This window comes from Haliaeetus albicilla, chromosome 2 (assembly GCF_947461875.1).
Source record: "Haliaeetus albicilla chromosome 2, bHalAlb1.1, whole genome shotgun sequence".
Taxonomy (NCBI): domain Eukaryota; kingdom Metazoa; phylum Chordata; class Aves; order Accipitriformes; family Accipitridae; genus Haliaeetus; species Haliaeetus albicilla.
In genome coordinates this window covers 34726108-34743462 of record NC_091484.1, presented here as the reverse complement: position 1 = coordinate 34743462, position 17355 = coordinate 34726108, and the positions used below count along the sequence as shown (strand labels likewise).

Here is a 17355-nt window from a genome sequence, read left to right as displayed (position 1 = left end):
TACCAACTGGAGACTGGTAAACCACAGCTGCTGCCTACAGTCTTTGTACAGGTGTAGTATTATGCTGAATCTTGTCCCATGACCTTTTTCCCCTGAATGGTGCCAATTTTTAGTTAGCTAATTGCAATGCATGTCCTGATGCAAGGGAGTGGGGAAGACAGCTAGGAAATATTAGAAGAGGTAATGATGGTGCGTTTGCATGTATAGAGGGAAGTTTGGATGGGAGAGAATGAGAGATATAAAGGAGAAGAAATATGGAGTGTAGTGTAGGGAAAGAAGAGGAAAGGGGAATAAAGAGCAGAAAAAAAGGAAACACTGGAGACAAAAAGTCATAGTACAACTTCTTGCGGGAGAGTATAGCAGAGGGGAGTACAGTCAGGAAAGAAAAAATTCTGAGAAAAGCAAGAATGTGGTTGTACATTGCATGGCAAAATAATTCAATGAAAAGATAATGCAGTGCTGGGTGGATTATACATGGCAATGTGTGTGTCACAGTATTATGGCAAATCTTTGCGATAAGAGTTATAGTGTTTCTCTAGAACTGGGCACCTTCAGGCAATTTTGCTTCTTACTGACATTATCTTTCCTCCCTGCAGTTTAGCTGGCATTTCACATCTTATTTCTATACAGAAAAAGAAAATTATTATCCATAGTTAAAAGTTACAGAGTAAGACAGCAGTTTCAGCCTGTCAGTTCAGTATATGATCTTGGGATTTGCAAAAAAACACGTTCAGTTCCTTTCTGCAATGATTTTTAATATCGTTCTTTGTACTACTGCAGCAGCTGGAAGTCCCAGGCAAGGAGTAGGCCACCTGCAGTGGGTTAAACCCAGTCAGCAGCCAAACGCTCACTCTGCTCTTCTGCAGGATAGGTAGAAAATAGAAGGAAGGCAAAAAGACCCATGGATCAAGATAATGGCAGTTTTATAAGGAAAACAAAAGCTGCACATGCAAGCAAAGCAAAAAGAGGAATTCCTTCACTACTTGCCATCAGCAGGCCGGTGTTTAGCCACTTCCTGGAAAGCAGGACCTCAGCATGTGTAATGGTTGCTTGGGAAGACAGACGCCACAGCCTCAAACGTTTCCCCTTATACCTCCTTTTCGTGAGCTTTTATTGCTGAACACGACATCATACGGTGTGGAATGTCCCTTTGGTCAGCTGGAGCCAGCTGTCCTGGCTGTGGCCCTTCCCAACGTCTTGCCCACTTGCAAGCCTACTTGCTTTGGGGCGAGGGGAGGGAGAGGAAAGAAAGCTTTCCTGCTGTGCAGGCACTGTTCAGCAGCAGCCAAGAGAGGGATGTGTTATCAACACTGTTTTAACCACAAAGGCAAATCACAGCGCCATACAGGCTGCTGTGAAGTTAAGTCTATCCCAGCCAGCACACCCAGTACATCACCACTGCATGGGGTGTTGTGCAGGCACAGTGCGAAAGGGTAACCCTTCCTTCGCAGTCATTGATAGAATTGAGAAAGAACAGCTGGATACAGGCAAGTGATAATGTGCGGTACAGAACAGTCAGGAATGGTCAAGAGGATGAATAGTAAAGTAGCCTTAGCATTAAAGATTATGCTTCCAGTTATGAAACAGTTTATTCACAATGTCTTGTGCATGGTGGGTTTTTTGCAACACATGATAACAAAGTCTGTTGTAAGTAAATAAGTGACAGTCAGGAAATAAATACCAATTCCCATTTTACAGCGAGCTAAGACTCTCATTTTTATCTTCTGTGGTATAATGGCAACAAATCAACCAAAAAGCAACCCGCAAAAGACCAGCTTTTTTCTACTGTTCTACTTGTTCTGTGTCTTCCTCCTTGGATGTTTTAGGGTCATTACCACACATATTTTCACCCGTGCTTGTCTGTTACATCTGTGACCTGTTGATTGTTGATTTGGGCTTTTAGGGGTGGGGGTTATGTGTTTGGTTTTGTTTTATTTTTAGTGGGCATCTATTCTCATTCAGACTATAAAGGAAAACAGTCACCTTGACCTAGAGGTTTATTAGCAGTGCTCAACATTTTTGCCTTATTTTACATTCTAAAGTGTTTTGAAGGTGAAAAACTTTAGTACAATGCATATTAAGTCTTTATCAGTCCTCATTTGGCAAATGGGGGAGCTGAAGCAGCAAAATACCTGATTTACTGAAGTTCAGGCAGTAAGATGGTATCGTGGTTTAAGCCCAGCCAGCAACAAAGCACCACGAAGCCGCTTGCTCACTCCTCCCCACAGTGGGATGGGGAGGAGAAAATATGATGAAAAGCTGGTGGGTCAAGACAAAGACAGGGAGGATCACTCACCAATTATGGTCATGGGCAAAAACCAGCCTTGACTTGGGGAAAAAAAACACAAAATCAATTTAATTTGTTACCAATCAAATCAAAACAGGATAATGAGAAGTAAAAGCAAACCTTAAAACATCTTCCCCCCACCCCTCCCTCCTTCCTGGCTCAACTCCACTCCTGATTTTCTCTACCTACCCCCCCCAGCGGCACAGGGGGATGGGGAATGGGGGTTGGGGTCAGTTCATCACACATTGTCTCTGCCGCTTCTTATTCTTCAGGGGCAGGACTCCTCACTCTTCCCCTGCTCCAGCATGGGGTCCCTCCCATGGGAGACAGTCCCCCATGAACTTCTCCGGCATGGGTCCTTCCCACAGGCTGCAGTTCTTCACGAACTGACCCAGTGTGGGTCCTTCCTGCAGGCTGCTGTTCTTCAGGCACAGACTGCTCCAGCGCAGACTTTCCCATGGATCACAGCCATCTTCAGGGCCCTCCCCGGGCTGCAGGTGGGCATCTGCTCCCCCGCTCCCCTCCATGAGCTGCGGGGGGACAGCCTGCCGTCCCACCACGGGCTGCAGGGGCATCCCCTCCTCTGGTGCACCTCCTCCCCTCCTTCTTCACTGACCTGGCTGTCTGCAGAGGGGTTTCTCTCACATCCCACTCCCACTCCTCAGTGTAGGTTCCCCCTTCTTAAATCTGTTCTCCCAGAGGTGCTGCCAGTGTTGCAGATGGGGTCGGCCTTGGCCAGAGGTGGGTCTGAAGTGGAGCTGGAGCCAGGGAAGCTTTTAGCAGCTTCTCACAGGAGCCACCCCTGCAGCCCCTCCCCCTCTACCAAAACCCCGCCAAAACCAATACAGATGGTTACAAAACGGGTCAGAATTCAAGAGCCAGTGACATTCAATTCCTCCCTTGTTTTGTCAGTGTTTGTGGAGATGTGTAATGCTCGGGACATTAGGCTTCCTTTAGAGTAGTCTCTTGTCAATATTGGAGATCATGCTGTATTTATGTTTGTGCAGGTAGCTGTGTCTAAGGAAAATTTAGTTCTCTCCAAATGTTACAAAACAATTAAGTATTGGTAATAAAGCCAGAGCTTTATTTATTACATCCATTAAAGCAGGACAGTAGAAAAAGATCATACAAAGCACTTGCACGGATTGATTCCTGGGTTATAAAATTGTTCTGCGGTCAGATAAACTACAGTCTTCTACCACATGATCAGAAAATGCTTAGTGGTGCCAGCTGGCCTGTGGGTACCTGGAAAGCAAAACAAGTCCTTTCTTATGTTATGGTTCCTTCATTACGCTCAGGACACTAGTGAGGAAAACTGTATCTGTAATCTCTTGACTGGTAGGCATGCACTTCTGCCTGCCCCTTCCTTGGAAGCAGGTGATTCTCTATTAAGCTGCTTTGAACTTGCTGGCTTGATCCAGGTTCTTCCATCTTTACTGGTACACGCTGGCACGATTGTGTTAGTGAAGGGGAGCCCAGCCTGTTAGTCCTGAGAGGCAGGCAGCTCTTGGGCAGTTTCACGGTGGCCCACATGACTGATGACAGGACTGGAAGCCACAGGAGGATCTAGCCACCAGAGAAGCTGAGGACTGTGTTGCTGGCTTGCTCTTGGTCCCAGCATCATGCCCAGTCCACTCCTGTGAAGCTAGGATGTTTGGAGCCAGGCTTTCTCTGTAACCTAATTGCATCTGCAGGACTACAGCCAGCCAAGAGTAAGTGCAGGGAGTTAGGTGGAATTCAAACCATCTGAAATCAGGAGTACAACAGTGTCTGGGCCTAATGCCACGGGCCTTTTCTCCAGTGTGCATTTGCTTTAGGAGTAATTGGAAGTTGGATCTTCTGTATATAATCTTTTCCTAGTACAAAGGCATGATTCCTCTCCTTTCCTTAAGAAGGTGTTGAATTTTCCTGCAGTGGAAGATTGACTTCCTTGAAGTCTTGATACACATTTTCCTTGTCTTTTACTGAGTGTAATCAATGACCAATGGACTTTAGATACTCATTCTTTGACAGGGACAAGAAGAAACAGGGAGGAAAATACCTGATTTTTAAAAAGGAACAGCATTTCCAGGGAACACTTCAAGTAGCATTTTGTAGCTTTTCCAGTCCTTCCCTATCCTCTGTATCCTGAGAGGTACAGAAGGACAGTGTGCCATTCTGAACAGATTATGTCATCTCTGTGGGCAGGAAGGAAGATCCAGGGAACTACACGTTTGTCAGCCTCACCTCAGTCCCTCAGAAGGTGATGAAGAAAATCCTCCTCAAAAGCATTTCCAAACACATGAAGGACAAGGTGGTCACAAGTAGTCAGCATGGATTTACAAAGGGGAAACCATCCTCGACCAGCCTTACTGCCTTTTGTAATGAGGTGACTAGCTTGGTGGACAAGGGGAGAGCGGTGGATGTTGTTTACCTTGATCTTAGTAAGGTTGTGGTCTCCCGTAACATCCTCATAGACAAGCTGACTGGGTATGGATTAGATAAGTGGGCTGTGAGGTGGATTAAAAACTGTCTGAATGGCCAGGCCCAGAGGGTTGTGATCAGTGGTACAAGGTCCAGTTGGAGGCCAGTCACTAGTGGCATACCCCAGGGGTCAATACTGGGGCCAGTGCTGTTCAACATCTTCATTAATGACCTGGATGACGGGGCAGAGTGCACCCTCGGCAAGTTTGTAGATGATAAAAAAACTGGAAGGAGTGGCTGATAAGCCAGAGGGTTGTGCTGCCGTGGAGAGGGACCTCGACAGGCTGGACAGAGAGGAATCTCATCAAGTGCAACACAGGGAAATGCAAAGTCCTGCATCTGGGGATATCTGACGGTATCTGCACCTGTACAGGCTGGAGGCCAACTGGCTGGAAAGGAGTTCCGCAGAGAAGACCTTGGGATCTTGGTGGACAACAAGCTGACCATGAGCTAGCAATGCATTCTTGTGGCAAAGGCGGCCAACAACAGCACCCTGGGCCGCATTAGGAAGAGTGTTGCTGGTGGGTGGAGGGAGGTGATCCTTCCCTTCTGCTTGGCACAGGCAAGGCCACATCTGCGGTGCTGTGTGCGATTCTGGGCTCCCCAGTGCACGAGAGACATGGACTTACTGGAGTGAGTCTGGCACAGGTCCACAAAGATGATGAAGGTTCTGGAGCATCCTCCACATGAGGAGAGGCTGAGAGCTGGGACTGTTCAGCCTGGAGAAGAGAAGGTTCAGGGGAGCCCACCAACCTGTATAAATATCTGATGGGAGGGAGTGAAGAACAGGGAGCCAGAGTCTTCTCAATAGAGCCCAGTGACAGGACAAGAGGCAAAGGGCATATGAAAGTCAATCTGAACATCAGAAAATGCTTTTTTCACTGTGAAGGTGGTCTAACACTGGTACAGGTTGCCTAGAGAGGTTATGGAGTCTCTGTCCTTGGAGATATTCAGAACCTAGCTGGACACCATCCTGGGTAACCGGCTCTAGGTGTCCCTACTTGAGTAGGGGGGTTGGGCAAGGTGATCTCCAGAGGTGCCTTCCAACCTCAACCATTCTCTGATTCCGTGATCCTTGCTGTGAGCATGAGATACATAACTGGATCACACCTTACAATTCCTGCATGGCTGGGACACACGTTGTGCTGCTGCAGCCCCTCTCTCGCCTCCAGCCCTGGTGTGGCTGGTCAGCCTGCCTGGCCCATGCCTGGCACATTGAGCAAGTGGTGTCATAGCACAGGGGAGAAAGGGTCTTGGGCATTGCCCACATCACTTAAAGGCAGCAGCAGCATAACACCTGGCCCTTCTTTGTTGTGAAGATTATATCTCCCAGCCCATGTCCCATCTCCCATTAACATCCTTGAAAGATCTGTGCTTGTTCACCCTTTTTTAGGGACCATGGGTTGGCTTTTGAAGGAAGACCATATCAGGAAAAAGCAAATTATGTTTCATTTTTGGCAGAGCTGTGTTCACTTCAAATCAGAATGGAGTTAAGGCTTGGGAGCTTATGTCAGTGCTATTCAAGAGCCAACATTTTGCACGGCCACGTTGCAGAGGATGTTGTTGCCTTGTCTCCAGCTCAAAATAGAGAAGAGAATGCAGACTCTTACCATCTTTCTTTTATGGTGTCTGTTCTGTCTGGTAAGGTGTTGAGTGCCTCCTGGCAATTGCTGACTGCCTTTAGTTCATGTTGGCTTCACTGTGAGATAGTTCCTGATATATACCAGTGTTCCTAAACACACTTGATGACTCACTTCCAATATCTGGTCCAATGGAAAGTCAAGAAGTGGATTAGTTTAAGCCGATCAACTTCTGTGAAACAGAGTAAATATGTAGCTTACTTTATTTAAATCCAGAAATCTCTCCTTGGAGTTGATTGATGCATATGTTCTTTGTTCTGCTTTCCAGAAACCAGAAAGCACTTAAACAGTAGCGTCCTGCAATATGTCCCTCACCTCTTTTGTAATGCAGGTCTAAAGCCTGGATATATTTTGTGGAGCACATTGAAATCTTCTAATGAGACTGACCATCACTGGATCTGTACTTCTGGTCTGACTGGCTTGCTGGCTATGGGTTGCATGTCTGCTGCTCTCACAATCTGTGAAATACTGTATTCAAATGGAAATGGCAGTGCCCTAATTTTTTCGTGCCTCTGGTTTTTATTTTCAAGATGTATTAACCTGCTCCCCTGAGCACAGATGCATAAAGAACACTCATAACATTTGATCATTTTAATGCTTGGCCATTCATTTCTTTCTCTCTCTCCGTGCCACAAACTGACTTCTAGATATATATTGAACTGTATCTCAGACAAGTACATATTAATCATTTTAGCGCTCAATTTCAAGTTCTCTGGAAACAGGAATTCCAGGGGGAAAAAATATAGTCATCACCCAGTATATCATGATAAACCAATATCTGGTGAAGGAACTTTCATATTTGTCACTTTTAAAGGACAAATAATATTATGTGGCCCTATTTTCTACGTGTTAGCATTCTTTTTCAACAGGTGAGTTTTAAATGCTGACTGTACCTGCTAGCCATGCAGGCAATATAGTGTGGTGAACATGGTATAGCTTTATATAAAGTTGTTGATATGGTCCCTTTGCACTTGTCCTGTGAAATAGCATTATGTGCCTCTAATCAGAGAACCTTCTTCAGAAATTGCATGTAAATCTCGTGTTGTGAAATTTATGCTGAGAAAGGAAATCTTTGAAAGAAATACCTGTTGCCGTGCAGGAATTTCTTCCTACCTGTGTGCTGAGGCACATCTAAAACCAAAGAAGGGAGAATCTTTACTCATTGGTTTTGGAATTGTTTTAATTGTGAAGTAAACTTGAGATGGAAAGCATGTTTGTTCAAATCCACATCTCTACCCTGTTCTTAGGATCTGAGCAGATTCTAAACTGATTGGTTGGTACCTTGTATCTTCTTATTTCTGAGGAATATAACACCTCAGATGAATTTTCTGACCTTGTCCTTGGATGGCTTACATTCTTCCTTATGCTTCTTCTCAAATTTTAAATACCTTTTAACTGAAAAAAAAAATACTTTCATGCTTCCATGAAGTTGAAGGAACCAGGTCTAGTTTAAGCTAAGTTTTTTTTACCAGTGGGATAGTGATTGTATTTCAAGGATCCAGTCCTTCTTATCCTTTGTACACAGTAAAAAAGTTACTAAAGTTAATGGTTCAAGCATTAAATGAGCCTATAGGCAGATGTAATATTTCTGTCAATTAGCACTTCCTTCTTGATTTGTACAGTGTAATTGAAATTGAGAACTGATTATTGTGAAGACATCTGAATAAGGGAGACCCCTTTTAGCCCTTTGTGGTTAGAGAAGTGTTGTCCTTATCCCACCTTTATCCAAGAGCAAGATTCAACGCTTGCTGTGACTTCTTGTTGAATCTTCCTATAGAATGAAATTTCATTAAACTTAGTTTCATTTTCTTATTAAAATAATAGCTGTGTGTCTGGCATCACTTCAGTTGTTCTCCTAGATTATAGGGTAAATGACCTGCTGATCTCCTTCTGATTGTTCAAGTTATTCAACAGCTAAAAGTCAGATGACTCTTTGCTTAACTGACATTAAGATTCGAGGAACTGAGATGGATGGTCTGCGGCAGCCTGAGCCAGCGTGGTTAGTGGCTGCTGCCATCCTGCCTGCTCAGTGCTCCCTGTCCTTTCCACTGGAGTCCTAGCTTCTCCCTCACACTTCCTTGGCTCACCTGACCCTGCCTTGTGTGATGGCAGAGTCAGAGTAAAGCTATTTGGGTTTTTTAGTAATTCACTTTTCTGCTGGCTTAGTATGCTGAGGTGGCTCAGCACAGATGAGTGGAGGAGCCAGTACACGACAGGGAGTGAAATCAGGGTGGGAAGGAGAAGATGACAAAGGCCATGGCCCCTCCTGCAACCACAGCTTAATGTAGACCTGGTGTATGTAGACACCGATTGGGCAAAACTTCATTAAAATTATCTCAGAATTGAAGAACTGGGCCAGAAGTCTTTAAATGCTGAATTGTGGATAGCATTGCTTTGTCATCTTCTAAGAAATGTAGCATCTCAGGAAGCTCTGCCATGCACAAGATGCAGGACTTTGTGCATTTAGCATTCCCCAGTGGCTAGGCTGTGAGACCCAGAGAACAGGCATGGTACAGGCAGAAGCACTAAACATGCAGGATGCTGCTATGATGTTATACTCCCAAACCAGAGGGCAGGAACATATTTTGGGGAGACAGGGACCGAGCAGTACCATGCATTTTCAAAGGCACATGTAACCTCCATTCTTGAGAAGTATTGAGGGTGATCTAGCCCTGCACCTCAAAGTCCTGTCTTTCCTACCCTATACCTATTTCAAAGCTAAGAGGCGATGTAGGCTTACTCTAGTGCAGAAGCCTGTCGCTGGCTTGGACTGAGCATCACTTACAATGCTAATATTAACCCCTTGGACTACCACAGTAAAAATAGTGGAGCTGGACCAGATCTAACAATAGCTTAGCCACTTGTGTGGGAAAGGATCCTGGAGCATTGACTTTTCTCTTTGTAGCCACCTTTTTGAGGTAGTTCACTGTCGTGACATTGATGTGGCTGTTTGGATGAAGTTTGGCCAAGGTGACAAGTTCTCCTGAACTTCTTGTGAAGTTCTTATGTGTATAGAGCTTTTGGTTGCCCTTGAAGATGCGTACGTTTAGCCTGTCCACTTAGAATCAAGCAGGTGAAACTCAGTTAAAATTACAACAGGGAGAATCTAAGCTATGTTGTTTGGGTGTTGGGGTTTTTCCCCCTTTTAATCTTAAGGAAATTATTCTGATAATGGATGCAGTTGGTTAGGAGCTTGGCAGATGAGTGTACAGGAAAGGATGGTGCTCCATCCAGCCAAGTGCTGGCCTTCTCAGATAGTTTTTTAATGTCTTGGAGAAACACTTAAAATGTGAATCATTATTGCTCCTGGCTGACTTTGGATGAACTAAAAATTACAGTGGCTGAAAGCAAGCATTGACAAACTCTGTAATAAGAAAATATTTGGATATATCCTTGGTAGATTTATTTTTATCACCCAGGCTAGCCAGGCTGGTAGAAGCAGCAAGATTAGTGAAATAAACAAGTAGCTTTAGATTAAAAAAATAAAATAGCTTTTGTCCTTTGCAAGCCTACAATTGAAAGAAGTTATACAATAATGCCTTATAGTTTTATGTGACAATGTTAATATACTAAAGCTTTATAACTATTGTATTGGGGGTGGGGTGAATTGATCAATTCCTCCAAATGTTTATATTATTTGCTATGATACTACCTTATAGTCTGCTAATAATCCTGCTCTGTAGGTGTTAGAAAAGGAACGGTAAAACTGTTAGCTCAGTTGGAGCCAGGTCCTCCCATTTTGCATGTGAGAAATCTCACTAAATGGAAGTAAAGGTGCATGTGTTCATAGGCACCTTCATTTCTACAGCTTTCGGGGATTTCCTTCTGAAAGTCCGTGAGGTTTACATGCTTCAGTCACTTGTGCAACTCCAGGCATTCAATGCCTCTTCTCTATTTGAGACCTCTTGTATTGTACATAGAGACTTCTTCAGGTTGGGTTCTTCAGGCTGAAGCTGCTGCTTTCCTTCTAGCAGTTGGCTCTTTCCCCACTCTTAATGGTTGTTTTAGCTCATTTAACAGCAAATTTTAAAACGTTATTACCATGCTCATTACTTTGTCCTCTGTTTTGTTGGGACCATCCAATTTACATAGATATTTGTCTTCTAAGTGCCATTTTGTTGTGTTTTAAATCATCTCCACAGCCCTCTGAGCACCATTGTAAAAATCTTTAATGTGCCTTTTGTCTTTCAGATCTCACTGCTGGTTGGATTCATCAGCGTAAATAATTCTCCATGGACGGATTACAGTGCATACAGCTATTTTCAGATTGTTACCATGTGTGACTTGGTTATGATTTTGTTCTTCTACATTATCCACATTTTCAGAATCTACAGAAAGCTTACTTGCGTTAGCTGGCCACTTGCGGTAAGCCTGTTAGATGGTCTGGGTTCCTTGCCTCTCCTGTGAGTTGATGTCTCAATTACTTAGTCCATTTTCTTGTGCTATCACACAGTGATAGGCTGTCTTTCACGTAATTCTTTTTTGCCTTGTATACAAATCCTTTTGTTGCTTTTGTTGTTAGTATTCATTTCAGCAGATGCTGTAATTCTAAGTTTTTTAGCTGATTTGGATCTGCCCTCCTTTACACAGGTATAAATCCAGATTTACTCCAGGGAAGGCAATAGTGTTATTCTGAGACAATGGAAAAGAAGCTACTGATTATCAAGCCATCAGCAGATGGGTCCTAGCTCAGGGCATTTATAGCAGCTAAGGGATTGCTAGAGTACCAAATCATAGCATTAGAAATAATATACTACTTCCTGTCCCAAAATAAAGTCTACGAGTGCTATTTAAGTTAAATATGTCTCTTTTTGGTATGGTTTTAGGTAACTTAAACAATAGCAAGAAATAGGAGCCTCAGCCTGATTGCCATAGCCTGGCCATTCCTGGGATATCCTGCAGGATGTTCCTGCCTCATTCCCGCATTTCCCCTGCAGATCCATCTCTCATATCCTAGCAGAGAACTAACAAGCAGCACAGAAAATGTGAGACCCGAACTTCCTCAGTAGCTTTGAATAAGGTCAGCTAACAGAAGAGTCCTGTGTCCTAGTGTGGGATGATGGATTTTAATAACCTCTTGGAACATGTCTCCCTCACACATAGTGACATGTTAGTTCCACAGAGGAAGGACCAAAGGGATGGGGAAAGCCAACTGGAGAGATGTAGAAGGATTTTGAGATCCAAGAAGTGGTTGGATGGCATTTAATGGAAGCTATGTAAGTAGTTTACAGATCTAAGGTAACAGTTTGTCCATCCATCCACTTCTAACCAGAGAGAAAAATTTAATTTTCTTTTTAGCTGAGGAATACAGTTAGACTTGCACCCCCTTTTATTTTTTCAAATGTGTACCACCATCTGTCTCTAGAAAATACTTCTTTATCTGGAGGTAATACAGATGCAGGAATTGAAATAAGGGATTGAAATAAGCTAATAAATGGCAGCATTTAATGTGTGCATTGCTGTAACAGGACTATGCCATTTTGACCTCTGCATAGGCTGCTTTTGGTTTTTTTTTGGTGTGTTTAATCATTCCTAAATGTTCCAGAGTCACTAGTGAGTTTAAGGCACTGCAGTTTGTGGCTGGTCAGCTTCAGATAGCCTTATGGGATGTGATGTTCGAACATGGCTGCTCTGTTACAACCAATTTCCTTTTCAGTCACATATTGAAGTATCTTTAGCACAGAATAGGAAGACCTGTAAGAGACTTTGGGAAACTACAGCTGGTGTTTGGCTGAGTTTCCTGGCAGGATCTCTACACTGCAATCAGGGGTGTGATTTGCAGTCAGTAAAGGTGCGGTGGTTCAAGAAGTTGTTTAGCACTGACGTCTTTTAAAGCTGGGAGGTATTTCTCCAGAGGGGCACTCTCTCAGCCCTGCCAGGGGTTGGTTCTCCACCTAATTTAGCCTTTGATGATTCTTTTGCACCTTTGCCCATCCCTCAGATTCCTCTGAAGTAGTGGGCTGTGTACACTGGTTTATTTCATGTCTCTAAGGAGGCAGTGGCGTGCCTAATTTGCCTGCTGCATCCTGGACTAGCCAGAGAAGCCTCCTTATGGAAATAATTTATTCTAGCAAAAGCAAGGGTTGACATCTTGATTACCTGAAACAAGGTTACAAATGAGGAAAGTAAGTTGCAGTCTCAGAGCCTGCTTTATCGCAAAGATCCTCCTCAGCTGTTTATAAACACCTGAACAGAGGGAAGCTGTGGTATGGTATGATAGAATATTTCTGTTCTGGGATTTCCTTGAACAATTTCCTTTTGGGACTATATTCTTCCTCCTTTCGTTTGAGATGGAATCTCTCCTCTGCCTTATACATTGCATTTGCTTGGTTCATGCTGGTAATGCAATGCAGATAACATAAGCAGATACCCTCCTGTCCACCCCACCATGCAAAAGAAACAACCCGTGTTCAGTTTGCAAACACCCATAGGTTGCCATAAACTTTGTGAGGATTCAAAATCTAAATCCACAGATAACCTCTGCTTATAACAAGGTAAAATTGACTCCTGGACTGATACTCATCACATTAGAGAAAAGCTTAGATGTGGTGCCTCAGTGCTCTCTCAGAAAAGCCAATGGCACCATGTTTTACTCCAGGACAGCTGGAGCCACCCTTACAGACTTAGGAGCCTGGGTGTTGGTTATGAGTGTCTGTGTAGTTGTGCTTTTTATGGCTTCCCACCTGTTTCCAGTCTTGGTTGATGTAAATTGTTAGTAACTCCTGCAGTAGATCCACTACTTGCTCTCTAAGATTATCTGAAGTAGGAGCATTCGGTTTTCCACTTATGCCATTTGCTCCCATTTGTTGCCATTTCATATAGGCTAGAGAACTATGCCCTTCTCCCTTCTTCCAGAACTGTCTCTTTAAGTAAGGTGCATACTCCATGCAATAAAGATACATGTTTTCACCCTCAGTAATGTACCATGTTGAATTGAAAGGATTGCATCCATACCCAGTAAGTAGATCCAGTGACATTAGTAGACCTGAAGATTGGCCCTCTTTCCTTTTTTGAACAGAAAGTCAGGTATGGTACAAAATCCACTCACAAAGTGTTTTTTTCTCTTTTTTTTTTCTTCCCCCCCCCTTTTTTTTTTCCTCTTTTTTCTTTGACTGGTGTTTTGTCCTCTGGGTTTGAGTAACCTTTGCCAACTTGTTTTCATTCTGAGGCATACTGAAATGCTTTCCTGATAAGTTTCCCTTCTGATGCAGGCTGTGCTTGTCTTTACAGGAGTTTCTTCATTATTTAATCGGTACAATTCTGCTTCTCATTGCATCGATTGTAGCAGCATCCAAGAGTTACAATTTGACTGGACTTGTGGCTGGAGCGGTAAGACTGTGTTTATTAGTCTTGACACTTTTTTATTGCAATATATATTAAGTAGGGCATTGGAAATCTATTACTTGTAATTTTATTTTCTTACAGACTTGCCTTGCTCAGTCTTACCTTCTAGCTCATTTCAGTGAATGTTCTGTAACACAATGCCAAGAAAAATATTTTGTTGTGAGACTCCGGTCTCACCACTAAAGTGGGTATTTGTCCTGTCAGAGAGTTGAAACCAAAGGCTCCTGCTTTAACTCATAGGAACTAATGTGTATAGGGGAAGAATTAAGACAGTTCAGTTTTGACAAGTCATTGTTGTAGCAGCTAGAAGTTGCCTAAAGGGTTTCACCCCAGCCTTCAGCTTTTGATGCCTCCTGCTCCTGAACAGACCCCTGTTCAAGATAATTTCTCCTGAGCTAAAACTCACTGGGGTCCTGGGCTGACTTACTGGAAAATACTCCCTGCCTCTGTTGGCTGGAGGGCTTTACAGAGAGAGGCATGACTTCTGAGTGTGGGCAACAGTATTTTCACAGTAGCAGGACCTGAAATACAACTCTTCCGGAATAAAGAATTACTTTCAGAAACTTAGTCCTGATGATGCAAACAGACTAGAAGACTTACCTGACTCTTTTATTTGGTAGATGGCAGGGAAAGACTTGTTTGAATGGGGCAGTAAAAGAGCAGTAATCAGAGGAATTAGAAGAAGTCTTTTCCTTGTTGCAGAATCCTAGTGAGAAGTCTAGAAGGTGAGACTCTGTGCTGCTGTCCAGCTTTTTCTCCCTCCTTGTACATGACTCTCAGTCTATCTTGCAGTCACTGTTTTTACAAGACATAAGCTGCTATTATACTATGGAAACTTTTTATTTTTTTAGTATATTGGCAGAATGCAATAAAAATCACGTTGGGGGGTCTGTTAATGTCATAAAATATGTAGCTGGATATACAAGAGTGTCCATACATTCATGGAATATGTGTCATCTAATGTTCTCTAAGCATTTGTGGTTTGTTTGTTTTCTCATCCAGACTTTCGGGTTCCTAGCTACGATCCTTTGTGTTTTAAGCATATGGTCATCTTACAAGGTTTCATGCATCACGCAGTCAACAAGTAAGTATCATGCTTAGTAACTGCCAGAATGCTTCCCAAAATGAATATTTATAGTTTCTGCCACAGGGCTGTGTCTACCTGGAAGGATTTATTAACGTCCTGTTCCTTGTTGCTCAAAATTACTCGTAAAGCAATAATTCCATATTTTCTGTCAACACAGACATTATCACAGCTACTGACAGCTGTTAACAACTAACTACAAGAGCAAACTAACTTGCTTCTAGCAAGAAGTGAATGTATGAGTGCTTTCTCTTCTCCCTCCCCCACCCTCTACCAAAAGAAGGCTTCCTGTGTATTCTGTAATCAAATAGATGAATTCGTTTGTGGCAATGCAAGTGACACTGTCTTCCTTTTCAAAGATGCATCTGTGTGACTCCATCTCTGCAAGACATCTGCCTTACAAAATAGGATACCAAAGAGGAGCGTCCACTACTGAGGAGAGAGCATGGGTATTTTGTTACTAGCCTGGACAGCCGGTAGCGTTTGAAGATCTACTTGAATGCCTATGCAAAACAATGTTGTGAACCAAAGTTTTTTTGCTCTCCCCACTCCCCCCTCCCGCCCCCAAGAAGTTTATAATGGAGAACCTGCTTTTTATGAGCTTTACAGAGAAAGACAACTTCTGTCTCAGAAGCCAGGCTGTGGTCATTTCCAGCTATTTGCAATAAGTGCATTTAAAACTTATTTGGAGAGTCATTTGGTTCTCCTTTCAGAGGGATGGAAAAATTCCTTCTGATTTCCTCCATCTGTTTACAGAAGGGAAATCCTGAAAATTCCTACCTGATTCTTAACTTCCAAAGGTGATTTGTTTAACGAAGGAACTGTTACAAACTGATTTGTGCCTGGATAAGCTGACCCAAGTCTTTGTTACCTCTTTCTATCACAACTGTGGACTTTTTCTAACATCAGCTCAGCCAGCACCAAAAACTATGAACTGCAACTTGAATACATCATTGCAAACACTCCCTACTAGCCCCAACAGTACATGATGAAATCAGGTTTTTTTCTCCATGAATTTTTACAGGTTATTAACAACCAAAGATTATTCTTAAAAACTTCCCTCTGCCAAATACAAGAAAATACATCTCCAAGAATATGTGTTTAATATTTTGTGGGAACTTTTTTTTTGCCTTTTCACAAATATTCATTTGTAAAATGGGTATTTGTAAGACCTGTTCTGTAGAAAATTTCTATGCATTTCCTATAAATCATTCTCTTTGGAGTCTAACAGTGTTTATGGAAAGGCCATTGTGAATTCTTTCGCTCCTGCCTGCGGTTTGTCCCTTCCTCTGCCTCTGCTGGGATCCATGCTTTTAGAGACTCTGCCCAGAGCCTAGACAGGCGGAACAATTCAGTTTTGTCCAAGCTGGTATTGTCATGAAGTTCAATGTAGCTTCAAGGCTGAGACAATGCCTTCTTGGCACCTTTGTCTTTCTCTCCTTTTGCAGTCCATCTCTGGTGAGCTGGAAATTCTTTGCAGGAAAAAGGGAAGCACAGGCCCCTTGTCCTTGATGCTTCCCCTTTTGTGTCTAGCTGTGAAGTAGAACTTGTACTTATAAGTTGGTCTCTTCTGTCAGAACAAATGCATGATGGTGCAGCAGGTTTCTGCAACAAGTAGGATTTGTACAGTTTACCAGGTTCAATCTGGAGGAAAAAAGCATTTTCTGGCCTGCTACACATTTTTCTGTTTGTCTGTGTTGTGGTTTAACCCCAGCCGGCAACTAAGCACCATGCAGCTACTTGCTCACTGCCCCCGCTTTGGTTGGGGGAGAGAATCAGAAGGGTAAAAGTGAGAAAACTCGTGGGCTGAGATAAAAGACAGTTTAATAGGTAAAGCAAAAGCCGCGTGCACAAGCAAAGCAGAACAAGGAATCCATTCACCACTTCCCACCGGCAGGCAGGTGTTCAGCCATCTCCAGGAAAGCAGGGCTCCATCACACCTAACGGTGACTTGGGAAGACAAAGGCCATCACTCCGAACCTCCCCCCAGCTTTTTATTGCTGAGCATGACATCATACGGTCTGGAGTATCCCTGTGGTCAGTTGGGGTCAGCTGTCCCAGCTGTGTCCCCTCCCAGCTTCTTGTGCCCCCCCAGCCTCCTCGCTGGTGGGGTGGGGTGAGGAGCAGAAAAGGCCTTGGCTCTGTGTGAGCCCTGCTCAGCAGTAACGACAACATCCCTGTGTTATCAACACTGTTTTCAGCACAAATCCAAAACACAGCCCCATCCTAGCTACTGTAAAGAAAGTTAACTATCTCAGCCAAAACCAGCACAGTCTGAAATTCTGCGTCAATACTGCTAAGTAATTTAATGGTCCTCTCAGAAAATTCTTTTTGTGCCTCATAGCAGATCATCATACATTGCCATTTGTTGACACCTGATATTTTTCTCTCATTCTAATATGTGTATCTTTACTTTGATTTTTTTTTTTTTTTTGACAAGAGAAACTGGCCAACTGCTAAAGTGTCAAAAATTTTGAGTAAGTACTTGAAAACAACTGAGCAGATAACCTGGAAAGGCAGCAGTCCCCCTCTTCATG

General features: G+C 43.3%; 1 protein-coding gene across 1 annotated transcript in view; it reads left to right on the top strand.

Moving 5' to 3' along the window:
* The window catches only part of CMTM7 (CKLF like MARVEL transmembrane domain containing 7), a 28571-nt gene extending 12498 nt beyond the window's left edge, over positions 1–16073 (top strand). Inside the window, exons 2-5 of the mRNA XM_069770717.1 lie at positions 10582–10755; positions 13621–13719; positions 14737–14818; positions 15178–16073. Of these exons, the coding sequence (XP_069626818.1) occupies positions 10582–10755; positions 13621–13719; positions 14737–14818; positions 15178–15191 (369 nt within the window). The 3' untranslated portion in view covers positions 15192–16073. The remainder of the gene's footprint in view (positions 1–10581; positions 10756–13620; positions 13720–14736; positions 14819–15177) is intronic.
* The last annotated feature ends 1282 nt before the right edge of the window (positions 16074–17355 follow it).